The sequence below is a fragment of the Phoenix dactylifera genome, chromosome 15 (genome assembly GCF_051530095.1).
Source record: "Phoenix dactylifera cultivar Ajwa chromosome 15, Ajwa_hap1_PhDact_Kaust_v1.1, whole genome shotgun sequence".
Lineage (NCBI taxonomy): Eukaryota > Viridiplantae > Streptophyta > Magnoliopsida > Arecales > Arecaceae > Phoenix > Phoenix dactylifera.
In genome coordinates this window covers 22,705,143-22,725,850 of record NC_143204.1, presented here as the reverse complement: position 1 = coordinate 22,725,850, position 20,708 = coordinate 22,705,143, and the positions used below count along the sequence as shown (strand labels likewise).

The window sequence follows — 20,708 nt, the reverse complement described above, 5'->3', positions numbered from 1 at the left end:
TTTCGATAACAGTGTAATGGACGAGGGGAGAAGCGGAGGTGCAGGTTTTATCATCAGAGACCCTGAGTCTAGACTTATGGCGGCAGGGGGTCAACAGATCTTTGATGCCTCAGTAGTGTGTGTCGAGCTTAAAGCAGCCTGGGAGGGTACCTTGTTTGGCCGTCGGATATTGGGTGCGGACCAACTTATTCTTGAGGGCGACTCGGCCACGGTGATCGGCTGGGTCCGAGGTCAAAGGCATGCAAGTGAGGATAGGTCACTGCTCCTCGATATTCGTAGATTACTGCAGGAATGTGATAGTCATTAGGCCACACATACCTTCAGGGAAGCGAATGGAGCAGCTGATTGAGTTGCATCCTATGCGACGCACCATTCTGGTGGATTTTTGTGGAGGAACCGGGACATAGTGCCGGGTTCTTTGTCTGCTTTATTGTTTTCTGATTTTGTTAGCCATATCCACATCCGTAGAGTGTGAACCGCCGTTGTACAAAAAAAGAAAGAAGAAGAAAAAGAAGAAGAAGAAGAAGACATGGTCGCTCCATGGGATGCAACTTGGTTGGGCTTAACCCAAAGTCAACCATCCCAATTCTCTAGCCAGGTCGGCTGAGATTTTATGAAATGCAATTAAGCTTAGGTTCAAAAATCCCAACCTAATCCCAAGTTGGCTAGAATAGATTTAAAGTTAAATCAAGGGTATGTTTGCTCAGGAGAGTGAACCTCTATATGGCTGTTTGAAAGCAGATCCCACCCGACTTCGTATCTCTTTCCACGTATGATTTCTGATTCATTCCCTCCACTAAAGGTGAGTCAGTGTTCCTTTGTTCAGCAAAAAAAAAAAGAAAAAATCTTCTGGGTAGAGGACTCTATAATGGAAATGAAAATAAGTGACTCTCATTCCAACCATTTGGTTGAGAAGAGCCTCGTATTTCCATTCCAGCTTTAGAGAGGAATAGAAATGTCACGATCCTCCAAAACTCAATTTCTAATTTTCTCTAGCATTCATGTCATCTCGATTTTCATTCCGATTCCGATCATGAACCAAACATGTCGGAGGATATAGCCATATTGATTTCTACTCCAATCCATTTCGATTATGATTTTGATTCTCATTCCAGTGACGTAACAAACACATCCTAAATACTGAAACAAATTCCAAGCTTTGATAAATACATAAATTTGTTTCTTTTATCACATTGTATATTTTATTTAACTAAACCTCTATCTCTGCTGAATTATAAAATTGCAAAAAAAGCACCCAACTGATCCGATACTGCTGAATAGAAATGTTCTAAACCTTTCTCCATTCATAAATAGCCCATCTGCCTTGCTCCAACCAATTGATCCAATCCAACCCAGTTCAACTTGATACAAATCCAACCGGATCCCAATTTAAGCTGAAGGTGAGGTTGGATTGGAGATCCCACCTGTGGTTGAGTTAGGTTGGGTTGTAATTAGGAGATACAGAGGTTGGTCTAGCGTGGAGTTAGCCAGCAATCCAGCCCCAACTTGTCCTAAGTGCAACCCTGACCTCTTCATGGTTTTATCCATGCACATCACTAGTAACAACTATTTTTACAGACATCATGCACGCCAAAAGGAATGCATCTAGAGATTAGGGTAGCAAATGATTGATGTTATCAACCTATTTTGGCCGAGTGGTTCATGCATGGTAATTTCGAAAAGAGACGACAATGACGCTACCGAAACCTTGATTTCCCAATTGTGAAGGCTGCCAGATAGTTTCTTGTAAGCAAAGTTCGTCGTACCGGTACTGATAGGCGTACCGATCGTCTACTGGATCGGTATGGTTTCGGTTCGGATCGGTTTAAACTGGATCGAACCGGCCAGCTCTTCCCCGCCGGAGCCGAGAAAGAAGAAGAGAAGGAAAGAGCGAGCGGGTGAGGGAGTGAGGAGAGGAGAGACCGCCCGCGAGCTCAGATTTTTAAATAAAGTCGGTAACAGATTTACCGACTTCACTTAACAATTCCTAAAAAAAATTTTCCACGACCGCGGCCTTTGCCTCCACTTCACCACCGAGGGCTCCCCCACCCCTCACGGGCTCTGCTGCCCCCCTCGGCCTCCGCCAGCCCCCGACAGCCCTCTGCAGACGGCGGAGGCCTCTCCTCCTCCCTCTATTTTCCGCTCTCTCTCATTCTTTTCTTCTTCTCCGGCTCCGACTGGTTTCAGCACTGTACCACTTTCCACGGCTCCGTTATACCAGTTATAGGCCGGACTGATCCGATAGAGCCCGAATCGGCCGGTATAGGCTGGTTAGGCAAACCTTACTTGTAACTATCCACTTCCATGGAGTTTGCATGGTCCATGAATTGGAAGTATACGACCCACTCGATATTACATGGGCTACAAAGTGGCTGCGCGTGAAGGTTAGAGCAAAGCTATGCGAGTCTGTTTTAGGAAGGACGATTTGATTGTCTCGTCGTGTTTATCAAATGGATGCAGCTCAATTAAGTCTCAACCACCTTAAAAATATCAATACCAAAATGTGTCGCTGTTAAGTGCTAGAAAAAGACATATTCTTTACCGTTAAAGCGCTTGAATGGAGCCTTGGGGGGAAGCTTACCGTTAAAGCGCTTGAATGGAGCCTTGGGGGTGGCTTCCCCCTTCCTTTCTCTAATTACTTCTTTGCTCCTATTTACTCTCTAAATATATATACACAAAGAGTGGAAAATTGATTTTATTCCTTTGATAGATACAAATCATTGCAAAATACAATGACTATTAAATATATATTTTACATATATACCCTTCTAAATATAAAAATTTATGTGAATATACTTTCAAAATTAATATTTGCATGTATATACTCATAAAACACTTGTTTTGTATATATACCATTCTTTTTTTTTCATATGTATCCGTGCCATCTAATGTCGTTAAGAAGTTAGTGATTTAAAATTAAAATAACAGAAATACCTGTAACGGCTAAACATGCAAAAATAAATGTTTATAAGGGTATATATGTAAATGGTAATTTTGAAGGGTATTCATGTAATTTTATATATTTTAGAAGAGTCTAGATGCAAAAAAAATAATCTTGAATTTTTGCATGAATACCCTCCTAAATATTAGAATTTGCATGAATATCCTCCCGAATTAATATTTACATGCATGCCCTCGTAAAATGTTATTTTTATGAATATTTTTGACATAGCAATTCAACTCATTTGATTAGTCAAAATCATATTTATTTAGCTCATTGGATTAGTTAAAAACATATTTATTTAAATTAAAAATAATTAAAATTATAAAATTATCTTTTTACTTTTGAAGCGGGTAACAAGTTAACGAATCTTACTGAAAAATAATATTTTTACCACTTTTAAGAAATTTTCTGATCTCTCTCGAACCCTCTATTTCAATCATTCGTCCGAAATCAAAATCATTCTTTCGACTCTTTTCTCCACCATAGGCAACTCTTATCCTCCTCTTTCGATCATCGGAGTTCTCACCATTGGAATCTAAGTTCTTTTCATGGTCGCCAAGGTTCTTCCTTCATTGTGTCTTTTTTTTTTTTACATAAAGATGGTCAAATCATGTCTTTAGCTTTATAAATTATTTTAATAAAAATGTTGTGAGATATTTGTAACATTTATGTTTTAATATATGAGATTTGCAATGTTTATCTTTGGGAGCTGAAAAATTTCTTGTGTGTAGGTTGATGGCTAATTTAAAATTGATGTGATAAGATGAGCCCCATGCAGCAGTCTTTTCTTTTTTCAAAAAATCAAAGCTCCAAAGATAAGTGACTTAAAATACACAACGTAAAGGGTGGCTTTCTACCACATGTCCGCAAAGCTTGTTAATGAGTCTGAAGGTTTTGAAGAGTTATGAAGTCCTTCGATGATTTTGCTTAGGGATGATTAATATTATTTTTCACCCATAAGCACGACACTAATAAAGAAACTTAATCATTACAATCTATCATGTGTCTTTAAGAGATTCTAATCTCTTTCTGTATTCTAATACATATCCTCGTATATGCATCTATAACAATGAATATTACAAGCTATAATTCGATGAAATAAGATATAATGATTGCTATAAATGAAGAAAAATAATGTAGAATAATTTTATGATTAATAAAAAAACTTCTATAACTCTTTTGGTCACCCAATTGTCGAATCATATCTTTTTGTAAAATCCGAGTGTTAAAATAAGTTAAAATAGACAAAATAAAATTAATTTTTTTGCATATAAACCCTTCTAAATATGTGAAATTGTATGAATATCCTTGCAAAGTTATTATTTGCATTTATATCCTTATCAATATTTTTTTTTGCTAGTCTACGCATTGAAAGTATGTAATTATTTTTTATTTTAAACCGCCAATTTCTTAACGGCATTTGATGGTGTGGGCACATATACAAAAAAAAAAAAGATATATGCTCAAAATAAATGTTTCATAAGGGCTTACGTGCAAATATCAATTCTGGAAGAATATTTATACAAATTTTAATATTTAGGAGGATATGTACGCCAAAAAATTCATAAATATATGCACCTATCACATTCACTTATCCCTCCAATTAAATGCACTAAATTCTTATTCGATGGAATGAGTCCCATCCCTCCAAACATTCCAAATAAGAAAGCTTAAATCACTATGCCTCAGACACATAGGTTGGACCAAGTCCAATAATTATCCTCGTCCCACAAATCCATCCATGGAAGCTCTGAAGCATCATAAGCCAAAACTCTTTTTTTTTCTTTTCTTTTTCCTTTTTTTTTTTTTGAGTAGAAGGGAGCTAAGAATACCACCCGGCCTTTTTTGCAGATTGAAAAGAGCTTTAGGAGCACCAAGTAAGAAGCCAAAATTCACATTGCAGATCTTGGAGCACCAAGTAAGAAGTTTAGAAGGATCTCGTTGAACTTTTCTGGGTCCTCCCCCTGAGGTACGTGGGCTGTGTCCTTCATAATTTCTAATCTAGCCTTCTCTCCCAAACGCCTGCATCCATTAATTTAAGTTGATAACCCAGCCATCACCACACAAGAATGCATAAATATGGTATACATGAGTGATGACTTACTTCTTGATCTCGTATGCCTTCTCCAATGGAAAAATACGATCATACTCTCCCCATATGATCAGAACATCCTACAAGAAGTGGAAAGAAATCATTTAGCAGGGAAGGACCATGAACAACCTCGCTTACAATTGTGCATGGACATCATTGTCACCTGAGGGAGAGGAGTCAGCTGGAACTCATCTCTGTTACCGAGAGTGACTGCCCTCATAAGTTCCTTCTTTTCTTCTACGTTCTGGTTGTAGAGATTCTGCGCAACCACTCCATCAGCCACTTCTCTAAATGAAAAGCTTGAGACAAGGATAAGATTTAATTTACACAGGTTATGGTGCAAGAGATTTTATGATCACAAACAGCATTCAGAAACAAGATGACCAAGGAAAGTCAGGACAATAATTCCAAGCCTCCATGTTAAATATGGAACCAAACTTGTGACTTTCCAAGTAGGAATCACATGAAGTATTTTGAAGCTGTTGGAAGGGTAAAAACAGGCCCTATGATGCATGCATCTATTGCCAAAAGGCAATTAGAACTTGCAACTTTACAAATTAGATCAGGAGAGGGCCTAAAAACCCCCCCTCTGTGTGTGTGTGTGTGTGTGTGTGTGGGTGTCAATCAATCTATCTTTATCTCTTTAATGAAAAGAAAGACCTTTACAAATTAGATCTGGCTCAAAAATTAATCCATTTGCATTATTTTTAACATCTCTGTACCTACAAATATGATGCAAACTCTAGGGATCATGTCCACCCTCAAAGCATGACACAATATACCCTTGGCCACTCTAGAGCCTAAACTAATCTAATGGCTGTATTATCATCCAATAGCTTGTATCTCCACTATGGAGGTATGATAGCAAACTTCCATCCCAATTTTTGACTTACAACGCTCTTTTCATCTATCGAGTACTTCTTCAACAACTCGCCATTTTCCAAGTATTCCTTCTCTTAACTGACAGCCATCTACCGAATTACATTTATAATAGATGAAATTTAACTATTCAATCAAATACTCCAAGCTCTTGAATTAGAAAAGTATTTATATTGCAAATGGTATCAACCAGAAACGACCTTTTGAACCAGTCGCCTGCATCTCACAGACCAAGAGCTGGGAAATTATTGAAGGCAATGGAGTTCTGAAAAAGCTGAAGGTCTGTCTCATCTGCATCTCCAAGATTCAATTAAAAATGCCAGTACGTTCCTTATTTTCTTTGCAAGCAAAAATACTTCTAGATCAGTTAGTCTTCATGGTGTAAAGCAAAGTACATCATATCCCACAAAGCCACACTTAAAGGCAGAGTAAACTTATGAAATAATGCACCTTTACCTGCTTCCTGTATTTGAAGTTAATTTGATCTCCAGCACCAATTCTGCCGCATGTCTTTTTCTTCAGCTTCTTCTCCTCCTTCCTTTTTCTTCTACTTTAACCAAAATAAATTCTTTCCTTCATATTCTTTATTAAGTCATCTCAGCTAATGAATTCAATGAAAGCATTCTCACTCCAAACGAGCACCAACATCTTACCTAACTCATCTACCTTCATAAATCAATGGTAGCCCCTTGTGCCAAACCACCATACATGAAGCTCAATATAATTATATTATTAAATGCCATTCCACATCGCCAGGACAACGATTACAGATGGAGACATTTGTCTAAATTATGGGGAGCTGGCGACTACAACAAATACTAACAAATAATAACTTCACCTTCCAAACAGAGGTCTCAATCTACATTACACAGTGACTGTACGGAGAAGCTATTATTTAAGACCACCTTCAGTTATTTCATTGTCCAGTATAAACATATGAACCGGCCAACTAAAAGAACGATGTCAATGAATAATGACGTAAGAAGATATAACTTGGAGAATGCGAATTACGTGTTATTCTATAATTTGATGGAATCCTTAATGGAATTACGTGTTTTGCTCACATTCTCCTCAAAGCACTGCTGAACGAAAAAGAGCACGGAATTTTTATTCAACACCTTCATCTAAACAGCTACGATGTACTGCGATTGTAATTTCTGACAAACTAAACTATTAGTTTAGATGCTAACGCTGGCTTGCATCCATGAATCACGCCAAGCGACATGAACGAGGGCATGGAAGCTTTCGATCGTCTTAAGAGGGCAGTCATGGAGGAACGCAATGCCTTGCAGGACCCACACGCCAAACTTCAAACATAAATAAGACCAATCAACCCGGCTTCCATATTAAACAGCATGTGGGCCCTCCATTTCCCTTGTCTCCATAAGAATCCACCAATAGTGGCACAGTACTGATAGGTGATGTTTTAACGTAACATTGTATATAATAATTATATATATACATATATATAGAATTATAGATACACTAGCTTGTAACCTTAATACTTAGATATAGAAAATTATATAATTTAGAGCATCAAATGCTTAAAAAATTAGATAATTATATATATGTTTTTTTTTTAGATCATTCTACAAGCACAAAAAAGATTGTCATTTTGTACGCTTAGATTACATAGCATTGTAGCAATAAATTCACATAGGAGAAATCGGAACGAAAAAGAGCAAAAATGGGGAAGAGGAAGGAGAAAGGGAAGAAAACGAACAGCGCACCCTTACGACGTCGCGGAGAACGAATTCCGGCATGAACCGCGGCGGCCGGTGGACGGCGAGGCCGATGAGCGCGCGGAGATTCGCGGCGGTCCGGGGGAGCATCAGGTCCTGGACGTTCTCCACGCCGGCCCGCTCCGCCAGGCCCTTATCGTCGCCGGCGGACTTGAGCACGTCGGAGCTGGCGATCACCACCCGCTCGACCCGCTCCAGCCCGAGTGCCCGGGCCAGGTGGTATGCCACGAAGCCACCGTAGCTGGTCCCGACCACGGAGATCTTGGAGAGGCGGAGGGCGTCGAGGAGGCGGGCGAGGGAGGCGGCCTGGAAGGCCTCGGAGCGGTGGGGGGAGCGGGTGGTGGAGCCGCCGAAGAAGAGGAGGTCGGGGATGACGAGGTCGAAGTGGCGGGAAAGGGGCCGGACCTGGTGGCGCCACTGCCACGTAGCGCTGGGTCCGAAGCCGTGGATGAGGACGAGCAGGGGCTTGAGGCGACGCCTGTCAGGTCCAGAATTGGAAGAAGAGATGGGGAGCGAGTTTGAGATCCAGCAGCGGAGGGTGGTGTCGGCGTCGATGGCGACGGTGCGGAGGCGGAGCCCGGCGGCGATGAAGGAGAGGCGGAGGAAGGACTCCATGAACGAAACGAGGCTCAAACCCATCGTAATTCGAGAGAGAGAGAGAGTCTAAGGAATTTATGGAGATTGGAGGCGTTGTTTTGGTAAATACTGGATGAAGGCAATCGAAAAAAGATCCCGATAAAAATAGATAAGAGGAGTCCGAGTGGATACTGGGAGTGCGGTGTTCCCGAGAGGCAGTAGCCGTTGGATTTCGGATCGGTTGTACGGTTAGACGAGGATAAAATGGTTATTATGATCGTTGGATTTGGTCAATCCATGACCCCGAGAGAGAGAGAGAGAGAGAGAGAGAGAGAGAGAGAGAGATTTCTCCATCCGAAATTGAATTCTAGATAGTAGGAAAGAAAGTAAGGAAACAACAAGAACGCTTGTTAGACTTTAGAGCCACATCTCATGATCCACGCTACTTTATTCATATATAATGTAGCATCACTCGGAGGTATGTCGTGTTGCAACGAATGGACATAATATTTCGTGCAGTGTTACAAAGAAAGTAAAGCTGACTGGTGGTCCAGCTTTGGTAGATAGTGATAATGACCTGGATGGTTGGTTGAGCCATTTGTGTCCTCCGTGTTCGCTTAATAAGAAATATCATTATGCCATTGAGTTTTTAATGCCGGTTTTAACTATCAAAGCCAAGAGCATGAGTAAAGTGCAAATTCTACCGCATGAATGGCTAAGATCAATCATATGTTTGTTCATTGACATATGGAACTTCTTGTGTTAACTCATTGAGTTCTCAAGCGCAATTAACTGTAGCAATCCAAAACCTCATCCAAAATAACTAGTTGGAAGATATTATTTGTGTTTTTTGATGTTGTATAAGTTTCCAAGATCTACCTAACGAATAACCAATGTGGGACTAAACATATACCCGCACGGATCCTCATATTAACGATGACAGAAATCTCGAATGATCAATAGAATACCATCTTTGTTCCTTTGTTTGTTGTGATATGAAAGTACATTTTTAGGCCAAGAGCCGAAGATGATAATGGCTATAGGTACATACTAATTGTGCAAACCATTCTACATATAAAAATAGATCAATGTCATCTACCTACCTGGTAGCGATTGTGCCAAAAAAAAAAAAGTCAAGTGGATGCATAAGCATGGAAAGGCTAATGTTACTTAGCTCATCATCCGTCGATGTAGAATAAGAGAACAACTAACTTAGGGAATGATTGAAAGATTAACCTGAAAAAGGTGGAGTCGAGGATGAGATCCAAGAAGCAGTTAAAACAGACTACTTAAACTAAGTGGAAGAGCAAATTACTCAATTCATGATGTAGAAGATGGCCATTTTTACTTGATTTAACAGAGAACTATTGCTGGTAAGCAGCTAACTGTGGACAACCTGCCCATCTAACCCCACACCAACCCATTACTTTTAGAGCAGGTCAGTGGTATATTTGGCACTTCACATCCAAACTCAGTCACTCCCTTCACCTGTCTTTTTAATTCTTTTTGGAAAGATGGAAGGAATCATTTATGATGCATCTTGGCATGATCACAAATTAAATTTCTGCAAGCCAATTCCTAAAATCGCGGGTAGCATTCAAACCTCACGTCGTTTGTATTCGAGAACAAATTGGATGATTAAACCATCATGGGTACAATCTTTTTCTTTTCCTTTTTTTCTAAACATCCATCATGTTTTTTAAAAAAGAATCCATCAATAACTGGAGAAGTTGAGTCATAGTGCACGGGCGAGGAAACGAGCGAGTAAGGCCCAGATTTAACATGATGCAGGCCTCATCTGAATCTGGAACGTTTCAACCAGAGTCTGGCTTTCGGGCCTCAAACACGAGCCAAAGCCTGGGATTTTTTTGGGCCTCAAACGATGCCACGTGCCCTTGGGGCTTGGTGCGACACCCGGAAGCCGGCGTGCTTCCCAAGAGTTTCAGGTGTTTTAGTTCAGAGCCCTGCTAAGATGAATAACAACACATCAAAGCTGGAGAACAATACTTAATTGGATCGGGAAATAAATGTCTGAATTAAAACACAAGAAGAAAACAGATGGATCAGAGAGGGAGGAAGAATAGTTGCAACACCAGCTGAACAACAAATATCTCTTGAACAAATGCTGAAGGAGAGAGTTTTGCAACATTAACTGCATAATATCCATCCTGCAAAAGCCAAAACTTTGTGCCAATGCTCAATCGATTTCGTGTATATGTTTTTGTTATTTATTTTAACCTAATATACAATAATGCAAGAAGAATTGCAGCACTGAGAGCAAAGCATCCCTTATCAAAACCCAAAACTTCCATTTTCTTTCAGCCATGAAGGTACATGAAGAAAATAATCGCACACCCTATTCTTAGGGCATAGATCAGTGATCTCCATTAATTCCAAAGATACGGACTTTGTGCATGTTAGGGAACTTGGCAACCACCAGCACAAACACAGCAAGTGTATTGAGAAAGAGCATCGGATACTGGTAGTCCGTCGTATGTAAGGCAATCAGGTACCTGCCAGATACACATGGTTATATCAATAAATTTCAATAAAGGCAAGCGCATGTTAAAAAGAAAGAAAAGGTTCAAGCTTTGATAGGAGATTTGGGATAAATTTAGAAGTCGTATGAAAGAACATCATAATTCAACCACATAATTTCTTACATCCTTCAATCAAGTTTACTTTTCTGAGGTGGAATCGCATTCATAAAATTCCAATCTGTATTTGTTTGGCAAGAAACAAGACTATGTACGTAGCAATCATGATACCTAGCGACTACAAGCAACAAATAATTTAGAAAAAAAAAAGTCCATTTCCCATTCAGAAGATACATCAACACAATGAAAGTATTTCTTATTTGATCATAAGAAGAATGCCAACAGCTGGTAGCTCAGTTGATCAGAGGTCTCAAGTTCAAACATGAATGTGGTGAATAGCCACCATATTCTCAAGAAAAAGACAATTACATCCATGTAATAATAATTAATTGTGGAGCTAAGAAATTTATAAAGTGGAGCAGGAATAAGAAGGCAGAATTAACATGCAACAAAACATTATACATACTAGGGAGCGTTCCTAGAGGTATAAAATACAATAAAATAAAAGAATTATGATGCAAAAGCCAGCAACTCTTTCCAATTCATACTTTTTTCCCCCATGCCTACACTATACAAGCCAGCCACCTTCAATTTTCTTCGGATAGCTCCGGTAATCTCTATCCATATTACCCATAGACATGTTTGATGTCATTGCTAGTCAGTTAATTTAAGCCATGATTATATTTATAGAGTTTTTGATATCAATAATAACAAAGTCAGTAAAGGTAGAAACCTCATATTTTGGAATTTGGAAAAGAAATATATAGTTAACAACAAGACATGACTTTTAAGTGCCTTCACCAACCAAATATTTCATGACATTTTTAGCATATAAACAGCAGTATACGTACAAAAAAAAAGACGGTATATGAAATAAAATGCAACCTTTCCGCATGACCATGGCAAAAATTAGAAGGCAATTGAGTACTAAATATGAAATACAGTGCAAAATCTAGCAGCTACTAAAGGTCAAAGTATCAGAACAACATGGGAAGAAAAATAGGTCAAATCACTGGCTGGCTTGAAAGCTCGTGAACCTTCTTTGCCACAAAGATGCATCCACTATTGCAACTTCAGTTTTGAATTTCTTTTCAGGACATGTCTGGAGGATACTCACAGGATCACTGGTACAGTAGACAAAAACTTTCTATTGTTGGTGAGCTGCTTGCCATTGTCCACCTGCTCCCACCAAGTTAAACCATTATAGATACCCTGGTCTTCAGCAAATGGAGTTCCCTTCCTCCAATGAAAGCAGTGATACGTCACCTAAACAAATACCAAAGTAGCCACCAGTGAGATGATGCTCCAACACTATAAGCAGAGTATTTACATAGGCCACGGATCTATTATCATCTTAAGACACCAGGGAAGAGGGGCCAAAAACTTTGAATCTTGTTTTTTATTAAACTGAAAGAAGCAGAAACTAAACTGGAAGCTTTGCATGAAATTGTTGAGCATACATCAACTGTTAAGAAAAACGTTTTAAAAAGTTTTTATAATAAATGCAGGTAATTAAGCCATCAGAGGCCAAACAAACCAAAACTTGCTCAGAGTTCTACATTTAAAAATATAAATCTTCTAAAGCCTAATTACAGACTAGTTACCTCAAAATGCAGAAAGATTAGAAATGGTTGAATGACAAATATCCTACAGCATTGTAAATTTAAAAAAAAAACAAAGAAGATCTAATGATGTTCTCATGTTCTTTGTAGCAAATGATCTACCAAGTAACCTATTATACAAACTGTTGCAATAGCAAATTTTGAGTTATGGCTTCCTTCTTCATATCAATAGGAGAAGTCTTACATCCCTAAGGCCTGCTGCAGTTCAAGATCTTTCCAAGAAAACCTGCTAAGTTAGAATTTGAACCCTTCAAAGGCCAATCTGGCCCTGAATCCATTTATCACAAGTTTCTGTACAAGTCCCAAAGAAAGACCTCACGAAGATTTCCTATAGGTCTCCACTCTCGATTAGCACTAATCCTACTCAAGAAAAAAAAATGTTGTAAACTGGTCTGTGCATAGCCAGGAGTTCTGCAAAATTCAAATCCTCCGAGTTTATCCATGATTCAAGCACCAAAACAACATATCTAGTCTTCTCATAACATTCTAAAATAATATGCTTCAACTCAAAAACAAGGGTGGAAAGTTTTATGAAAAGCAATTTCCATAAGTTTGCATCATTCATCTATCACAAAGTATATATTCTCCACATATCAATTCTCCATATTTAACAATTCTCTAGTCTCATCCAGCCCTCCAGTTCTTTTCAAACAACATTAGAAGAACAAGAGAACAAATTACTAACATCAGAGAAATGGGGAGTGGTCTTATGTCCCTTCAACCCCAGTCATCCATTATCTTACTACCATCCCTATCACAGACCCTGACAAGATTAGAGACTGCACATGTGTCCAATGTAAGCCATGAACAATCCTATCCCCTCGATCAGTTAAAAATTTAAACTTATCCATAATTCCTTCATTATACAATAAAAACAGAAAAAACCTAAAGCTTTATATGAAGAAACCAATCCTTTACTTCTTCCTGGTATGATGGTATCATTATCATCCATTCAAACCAAAAGCTTCAATTTTGCGATAGGTTTCTTATTTAGGATCCTAAGTTTAATTTGATTCAGGATGGGAGTTTAGTTTAGGAGCAGTCCAAGTCCCTTAGGGATTGGTTACCTCATATTTTCAATTTATAAATGTGTAGTGCCTTGGGGGACATCTAGATAGATGATCAATTTAATAAGAATAGCCTAAATGCTACTGAAGGTCCCTTTCCCCTAAAGTGATTGAATACTCTTTCTTTTACCTATTTTCTCTGTTTCTCTATTCTCTTTTGCTTGAAACACCATCGATAGGAATTGGATTCCAGTCATTTTGCACGAGCAACAACAAATCTACATCACAAAATCCGATAAAAACGCCCACATCTTATGGTAAGAAAAGAATTAGAAAAAGAACACGAGATTCCAACATGCGAAAGCTCCCATAGTGGCACCGAAACCCTAAAATGATTCGAACTTGAGGAGAGAGGAATGAGAAGAAGGATTGAAAGGGGTCCTACGAAGAAGTGGGCGAGATTGACGATGGTCCAGGCGACGCCGGGCGAGCAGCGGAGGAGGGAGAGGACGGCGATCCAGGCGAAGAAGATGAGGAGTATGTACGTCGTCCACACGCCTGGGTACACCACCCACTCCGTGTTCCGGTTCAAGACGGGCGCCGCCCCCGCCGCCTCCGCATAGAGCTTCGGCATTCTCCTCCTCCCCTTTTTTTTTGCTGAAAATTCTCCTCCTCCCCTTCCTCGGAAAGAAGCTCTTGGTCGCGGGCGGAGAGGAAGAGATCTGGGTTTCGCTATAACGCCGACATCTGTTGTTGTAACGGAAATAACAGCCGTCGTTTGCCGGATTGGGTATTTTACGGGAAGCAAGATAAATTGCGGTTCCAACGCATGTCGTTTGCTTCAGAGTAATTATAATGTTTCTGTTAATCATTGCAACAGAAAATAATACACAGAATTTACAAGATAATAAAATTACTTGATTGTATATGATAAAATATCTTTTTATTAATCCTCTCTTAATCTTATACATGGTATTGTGACGGGTGTGAATGTATCGCTTCATTTTTCATGGGATGTATGACATTTTTTCTATCAAAATTTTTAAATAATGAAACCATGTACAGACTTTTTATTAAAAAGATTACATTTTTTAAATATAATATTTAAATTTAAAATGATATTATAATTATTAGATAAATAAATTATTTTTCAGGCATGTTTGTATATAAGAGAGCAAGAACTTCTATGCTCGTTAACACATTAGAGCCCTTAGAATTTGGCAAAAAGAAAGATTTATGATGATTTTGAAATCTTTTCTAATGGATAATCCATGGAGACAATAAATTATCGATTATTGTAGTGGGGCTCAATTATGAATTATTGACCACATTCTCCATGAGGCTCTCTTTTCTCTTTTTTTTTTCTAAGCTCGTATGTAAGAAGGAACTGGAACGGAGGTATCAACAACAATTAGCTTTATTACGAGACAACTCATGATGAAGGTGGGATTTGAATTGGAGTCTTTTAGTAAACCCATTAAGAGACTCTATCAACTTGAGAAAATGGCTTCTTTACTAAAATTTATATTGGTCCATAGTGATGTTACATAGAAAATATGGTTATCAAACTAGAGATGCAATTTAAAGTTGACATCACACTCTGATGAATGTCAAATGGTTAACAATTAGTCCATTTTTGACCAAGTCATAACCTAAGGTTGCCACTTTCTTTTTGCATTGAGTCTAAGTCCATTATCAAGCTATACCTGTAACTTAGCTCCATCAGAGAAATCTTGGATAAATACAGAAGTCTTCCATGATGAAGAGGTAAAGCAGCAAATAGGTCAGACTAATCCATGATCTGACCTAATTAAACCTAACTAGATCCGTATTGGAAGACCCAAGGATTGTGCCGGCTTCAAAATTAGACACAATTTAGATTTTGGATTAGACCTAGGTCTTATATTTTTCAATCTAATTGTGCTCATATAACATTATATCATCATGATCTAATTTTAGTCAACAAAAAATAGGCCCGACCCAAACCAAACCTAATCCACCCGAATCCAAAAACCGTAATCATATAAATCTCCTTTTGCTTCACTCTAAATATCTTATGGAAGCGGCTTTTTTTTTTTTTTTGAAACTTCCTGATGGAGTCCTCCCTTTACTTGCAATTGCTTCAGCGTGACCTTGACCAGGTATCTCTTGAAGAATTTAAAATGCATATGATGCAGTCCATCATTCTTGTTATTATGTGGAATTGTCTTTGTATATAAGCTTTTTAAGCATGCACAATGATTGGTTCCTTTTCTCTTATGTAGTATCTATAAATGAAGATCCAATGGAGGCATAAGCTGGAACATTTGGAGTGAGATAAATTTGAAGTGTGATCCCTGCAAAATAATCAATTATAAGAAATTTTGATAGTGGTAATCAATGCCCTAGACTTAGGATCGGCAACCAAGGGTCGAATTGTTCACTTGAAAAAATTGTTGATCTTTGTGTCCTCCAAATTATTGACCAAAATTTCCCCCATTTTTTTCAAATCACTAAATTGTTCATGGATATTGATTTATGATTAATCAATTTCATCATGTCTCTTCCTTTTATTTTCATAGGCTTGTTCAATAAATAACCGTTCATTTGCATTTTCATGTTACTATCGTATATGGGATGATTTTCTTGAACTCCAGATTGATTCCAGCTTGAACTAACGTTTGATTCATTCAGATAATTATGTCTGAAAATAATGATTATTTGACCACAAAACATAAATTCAGAAGAATATTAAATTCACTATGAAAGATATCATCATTTCATCAAACATAATTTAACTATAATCCGGTCACCTTTAATCATTCCACTCTTGACATGTAAACAAGCAGTCTTTCATAAAGCAATAAAACTCTCAACATCTAAAAACTTTCAATGTTTAGAGCAGGCGTGAAAATACAACTCAAACACCTGCATTAACTCATCAATGCATATGATCTTAAAACAATATATTGTCAAAAAATAAATCATGTAGCTGGATAGCATTCGGAGGGAGAGGATTATTTTGGAACTATGATTTCATCATTTTAAATATAGAGCTAAAAACAGCAGTGTGGTTTAAAATAAGTTACTCTCGATGTTACCCTGAAGTGATGAAAATATTTACAAGTTCAAAAAAAAAAAAAAACAAAACCATGGCAGCTTCTTGAGCCTTGATTCACAACCATAGTACCATAACATTAAATAGCATATTGTTGAATTTGTGCATATATCTTATTTTAGCATTCATAACTTACAAGGATAGCACTTATTTTCTGATTGGCATTAAAAAAAAAGAAATTGCATGAATATAAAGAATAGCAAACTTAGACTTGTAAGTTCTATCTACAAGTTCTTCAGATATACCCAACATCTTGAGACCCCATCAAAAGTACCGACAATGGCAACAGCTTCGACCAGCATATAACGATCTAAAAAAAATTATAAGATTGCAAAATGCATTGAAGTGTAGAGAAAAGACTAATGAGCCTTCACTAGCCCTAGATTGAAATAGGTGCATGAAAGTCAAACAAGCTAAGAGCCTGTCTGGTTGTCCCTAAGGGAGCATCCCAACTCAATTCATCCCAGAAAGAGCCCACAATGAGCATTTGGTTGGCTTGAAAAGGAGCTGAAGTATGTTTCCACAACGACCTAATCTTGGGGGAAAAAATAGATTCCCACTCAGCCTGCTCACACCCCCCCCCCCCCCACAAAACAAAAAAAAAAGGCCCCAAGCAGGTAATTTTTTTAGACTGAAATACATGCCACGGAAAATCAAACAAGCTTAGATGCACAAGATGATGCACATGTTATCATTATGGACCTCAATAATAAACCCAAAGATAATATAGGTTAGAAAGCATCCAAGACATTTGCTTGAAATCCGATAAGAATGCTCTAAACAAACTACATGTTTGGCATTCTCATATTAAGCAAAAGCTAAGTTATTTATATATAAAACATTAAGCCACAAATACAAGGATACAACTACTAACTATCCATGGGATGGAGATGCTATAATGGTACACAACTGTTGCAACTTATGGTTCAACCAGCTCCTCCAACCTAAGAAAGAAGAAGAGAATCCAGCATCCGAAAGGCAACAAAGTAATACTACCAGTACCCAATTATCCACATCATTGCCACTAGCACCAGCAGGTGATCCATTAACATAATCTACATTTAAAAAAAATCAAAAAGCCAAAATTTATAAGTTTTACTAGTCTCCAATCTATGCATCAAATCAGTGCAAAAAAAAAATGGTATCAATCGCACTAGTATACTAAGACATATAAATTAAGAGTCCACTTTATGGAATTACACAACTTGAAACATTGGTAAATTTAAATTAATTAGATTTTGATGAGTATATCATAGTAAAATATAATATCATACCATTAAAACCGTCCATTTCAAAAATATCTAATTAATAATTAGATTAGAGACTACTAAAAAATATGCATTTTGATTTGTGGATTTTTTTATAGTGTAGATCCTGTTTAATACTTTGCAACTTAAATTTGGATAATCTGTCATTGATTTTAAATCGTTAATTTACAAGGAGTTAAGGCAAAGTGTGCAATTCAACTTTGCACGCACGCACACATATAATATGCGAGAATATATGATCAAAAATTCTATAGCCACCATCATAATACTTATAATTACATTAACAACAATGCCACTATGGAACCTTCCCATAGATAACAATGCCAATTATCCCTATCGATCAACCCAAGAACTATCTTACATCCTTCAAGTGTTTGTTGCAACGATCTACCAAAAACATCATTAGATGTCAAAGCTAACACAAACTCAATCATCATCAAAGCAAGCAACAACTCAATCAAAACATCAATGCTTACCCGCTTCATTAATCTAAACATGTATAAATCCTAAACAATTGGATCCAAAATTTAAGTTTGAACACGTCCAGATTCAAATAAAAACATGCTTTCGGATCTAAAATCCACTCCTTCAACCGACCAAAATAATGAGAGACGGGTACCGAGAGAAAAAACCAGAGGTAAAAAGACTAAGATCTGGCCCAACTGACCATCAGGCGGTGAGCACGACGGCGCCGCCGGCAGCCTTGATCTTCTTCTCGGCGATCTTGGACACGAGCTTGGCCTTCACGACAACGGGGAAGGAGGGGGGCATCATCCCCTTGCCGAGCACCTTGAAGTACCCGAACTGAGTGACGTCGATCATCGGGGCGGAGCTTCCGGCGGCGGCGGCGGCGGCATCCTTGACGTCGTCGGGCACGAGAGACCAGAGGCGTTCGACGTTAACGGTGGGGCAGTAGAACTTGTTACGGAGGCGGTGGAAATAGCGCATGCCGACCTTACCGAAGTACCCTGGATGGTACTTGTCGAAGAGGATCCGGTGGTGGTGCATCCCTCCGGCGTTACCACGGCCACCGGGGTGCTTCCGGTGCTTTCCTATCCGGCCATGGCCGGCGCTCACGTGCCCACGCTTCTTCCGGTTCTTCTTGAAGCGCGTCGTCATCTTCTGACCTCCCCTCTCCTAGGGTTAGGGTTCCAGAGGGGAACGAAACCCGAACGAAGATGGTTGTTTATAGAGGAGGAGATGAAAGACTGGCCGTCCGATCTCGGTTACCGCGAATGATCGTGTTGGGCGAGGTCTAGCCCATCGGCTGCTTAGGCCCATTGGGCTGTGAGTTGAACCCAGCCTTCGGATGCCCAATTAGTGAGGGGCGTAGTTTTTGCACTCTTCTGTGGGATGCCTAGGGGGTGCAGTTTTGGCAATGGTGCCTTCTTTGATGGTTATGTGTGGTTATCTAACAAATAAGATTGTAGCACCTTTTAGGCCGTACATATATACCGAAAAGCGAACATAGCCGTAGACTGGTCGCCTCCTTCACTGCTCATCAGTTGGAAGTGGTCCTCTGGACATACTAGGAAGCCGCTCCGCCATTTTCTCTTCCTTGATTATGTTGGTTGTACTCACGTTAGCCTAGTGCGAACAACTTTTGTACCAAAAACAAAAAACAAACAAATGAGCCATCTATGTTTGGATTGTCTTAGGCTTGACATTTGATTTTATCATTGCTACTTTGATTTATACAATACTCAATATTGAGTTTTTCTTTATCTTGTTTGTGCTTAGAGCAATTAAGCTTGAAGTTTAATAAATTAGTACATTTTGTTTGTATTGTAATATGATGTTTTTTTATTTTTTGGTTAAAAGTTATTTTTGTATGTACTTATTGAATGGGAAAGTATCTATACTGGATACGAGTTTATAGAATTTGGCAAGGATATCAAGTCTATTAAACCAAAAAATCCATGCTCAATGCTATGGCGACAGATCTTGTGCGATAGAGGTTGTAAGAAATTCTTGGAATTTATGATACGGGATATGTTTTACCATGGCACAAAGAGAGAGAGAGAGATTTTCTTTTCATTTGCCATCAATCTCCTTGATATGGTGGATGTGGCCATAATCTCTGAACCAAAATATTTGCCACGTACATTGATTGTGAAAATTTCCACCAACCAATATTATTATAGCTTTCCACTTCAACACTATATGATTGAAGTGATTCTCCTTGCACTATTTTGTTGGTATCTTTGTGGTGCAGACACCAGTGCCAGGTCAGCCATCACTCGAATCTACGGTCGCCACAAGGTCCAGCCAGTTCACAGGGTCCAGCTAGTTCAAATCTAATGATGTTATGAAATTATTTTCTTTATAGAGATTTTTTTATTATTTTGTGATTCTATATATATATATATATATAAGTCCATATACTTATTTAGGGTTGATGAATGAATGCATGAATGAAAATCAATCTCTTTTCTCCGAAACTCTAATGTGAAGCTATGGTCACAAAGCAAGATGAGCAGCTTGATTCTCCCTCCTCTCCTCTTCTTCCTCCTCCTCCCTCTCTTTCCTACATTGTCCTGCATCACTCCGTAAAATGGTACGATAAAGCAGAGGCCGCTAGTTGTACTTTGAAGATGGTCATCACATTTTATGAATACAGATAGACCAGTATTGGTTTGTAAAGTTAAAATCTCCATTATATTCTTAAACCTCTGTTTTCATGACCTTTACTTTTTATCAAATATACTCCCTGGGCATTTGGAATATATCGATGATTATATAGTACCCAAGATCGACTACAAAATCCATCTCATGTGGTGATTATATTTATCTTCACACTCCAAGGATCATGGTTTGATGAGATATGTTGATCGCATCCCATTGGATAGCCTTTCAAGGTATGCACTCCAACTCCTTGGATTAC

At 38.5% G+C, this 20,708-nt stretch overlaps 2 protein-coding genes and 1 pseudogene across 4 annotated transcripts; all 3 read right to left on the bottom strand.

Annotated features, from left to right (window-relative positions):
* Positions 1-4,404: 4,404 nt before the first annotated feature.
* Positions 4,405-8,708, bottom strand: LOC103716296 (alpha/beta-Hydrolases superfamily protein). Its single transcript, XM_008804235.6, has 4 exons — positions 7,646-8,708; positions 5,200-5,295; positions 5,049-5,116; positions 4,405-4,966 (listed from the first exon to the last, which is right to left on the bottom strand). The coding sequence occupies exons 1-4, from the start codon at positions 8,294-8,296 to the stop codon at positions 4,837-4,839; spliced, it is 945 nt and encodes a 314-aa protein (XP_008802457.1). The 5' UTR covers positions 8,297-8,708; the 3' UTR covers positions 4,405-4,836.
* A 1,519-nt stretch (positions 8,709-10,227) lies between these two features.
* LOC103716298 (uncharacterized) lies at positions 10,228-14,342 on the bottom strand. The gene is made up of 3 exons (XM_008804238.6): positions 13,905-14,342; positions 11,948-12,096; positions 10,228-10,746 (listed from the first exon to the last, which is right to left on the bottom strand). Exons 1-3 carry the CDS (start codon positions 14,091-14,093, stop codon positions 10,608-10,610), a joined length of 477 nt encoding a protein of 158 aa, XP_008802460.3. The 5' UTR covers positions 14,094-14,342; the 3' UTR covers positions 10,228-10,607.
* Positions 11,964-19,004, bottom strand: LOC103716297 (large ribosomal subunit protein uL15x pseudogene; annotated as a pseudogene). Of its 2 annotated transcripts, none has more exons than XR_001879957.4 (2): positions 18,492-19,004; positions 11,964-12,096 (listed from the first exon to the last, which is right to left on the bottom strand). The product of XR_001879957.4 is annotated as a large ribosomal subunit protein uL15x pseudogene, transcript variant X2 (transcript). The 2 variants fall into 2 exon arrangements; XR_015973489.2 differs by lacking the exon at positions 11,964-12,096 and adding an exon at positions 17,260-17,611.
* Between the last annotated feature and the right edge of the window lie 1,704 nt (positions 19,005-20,708).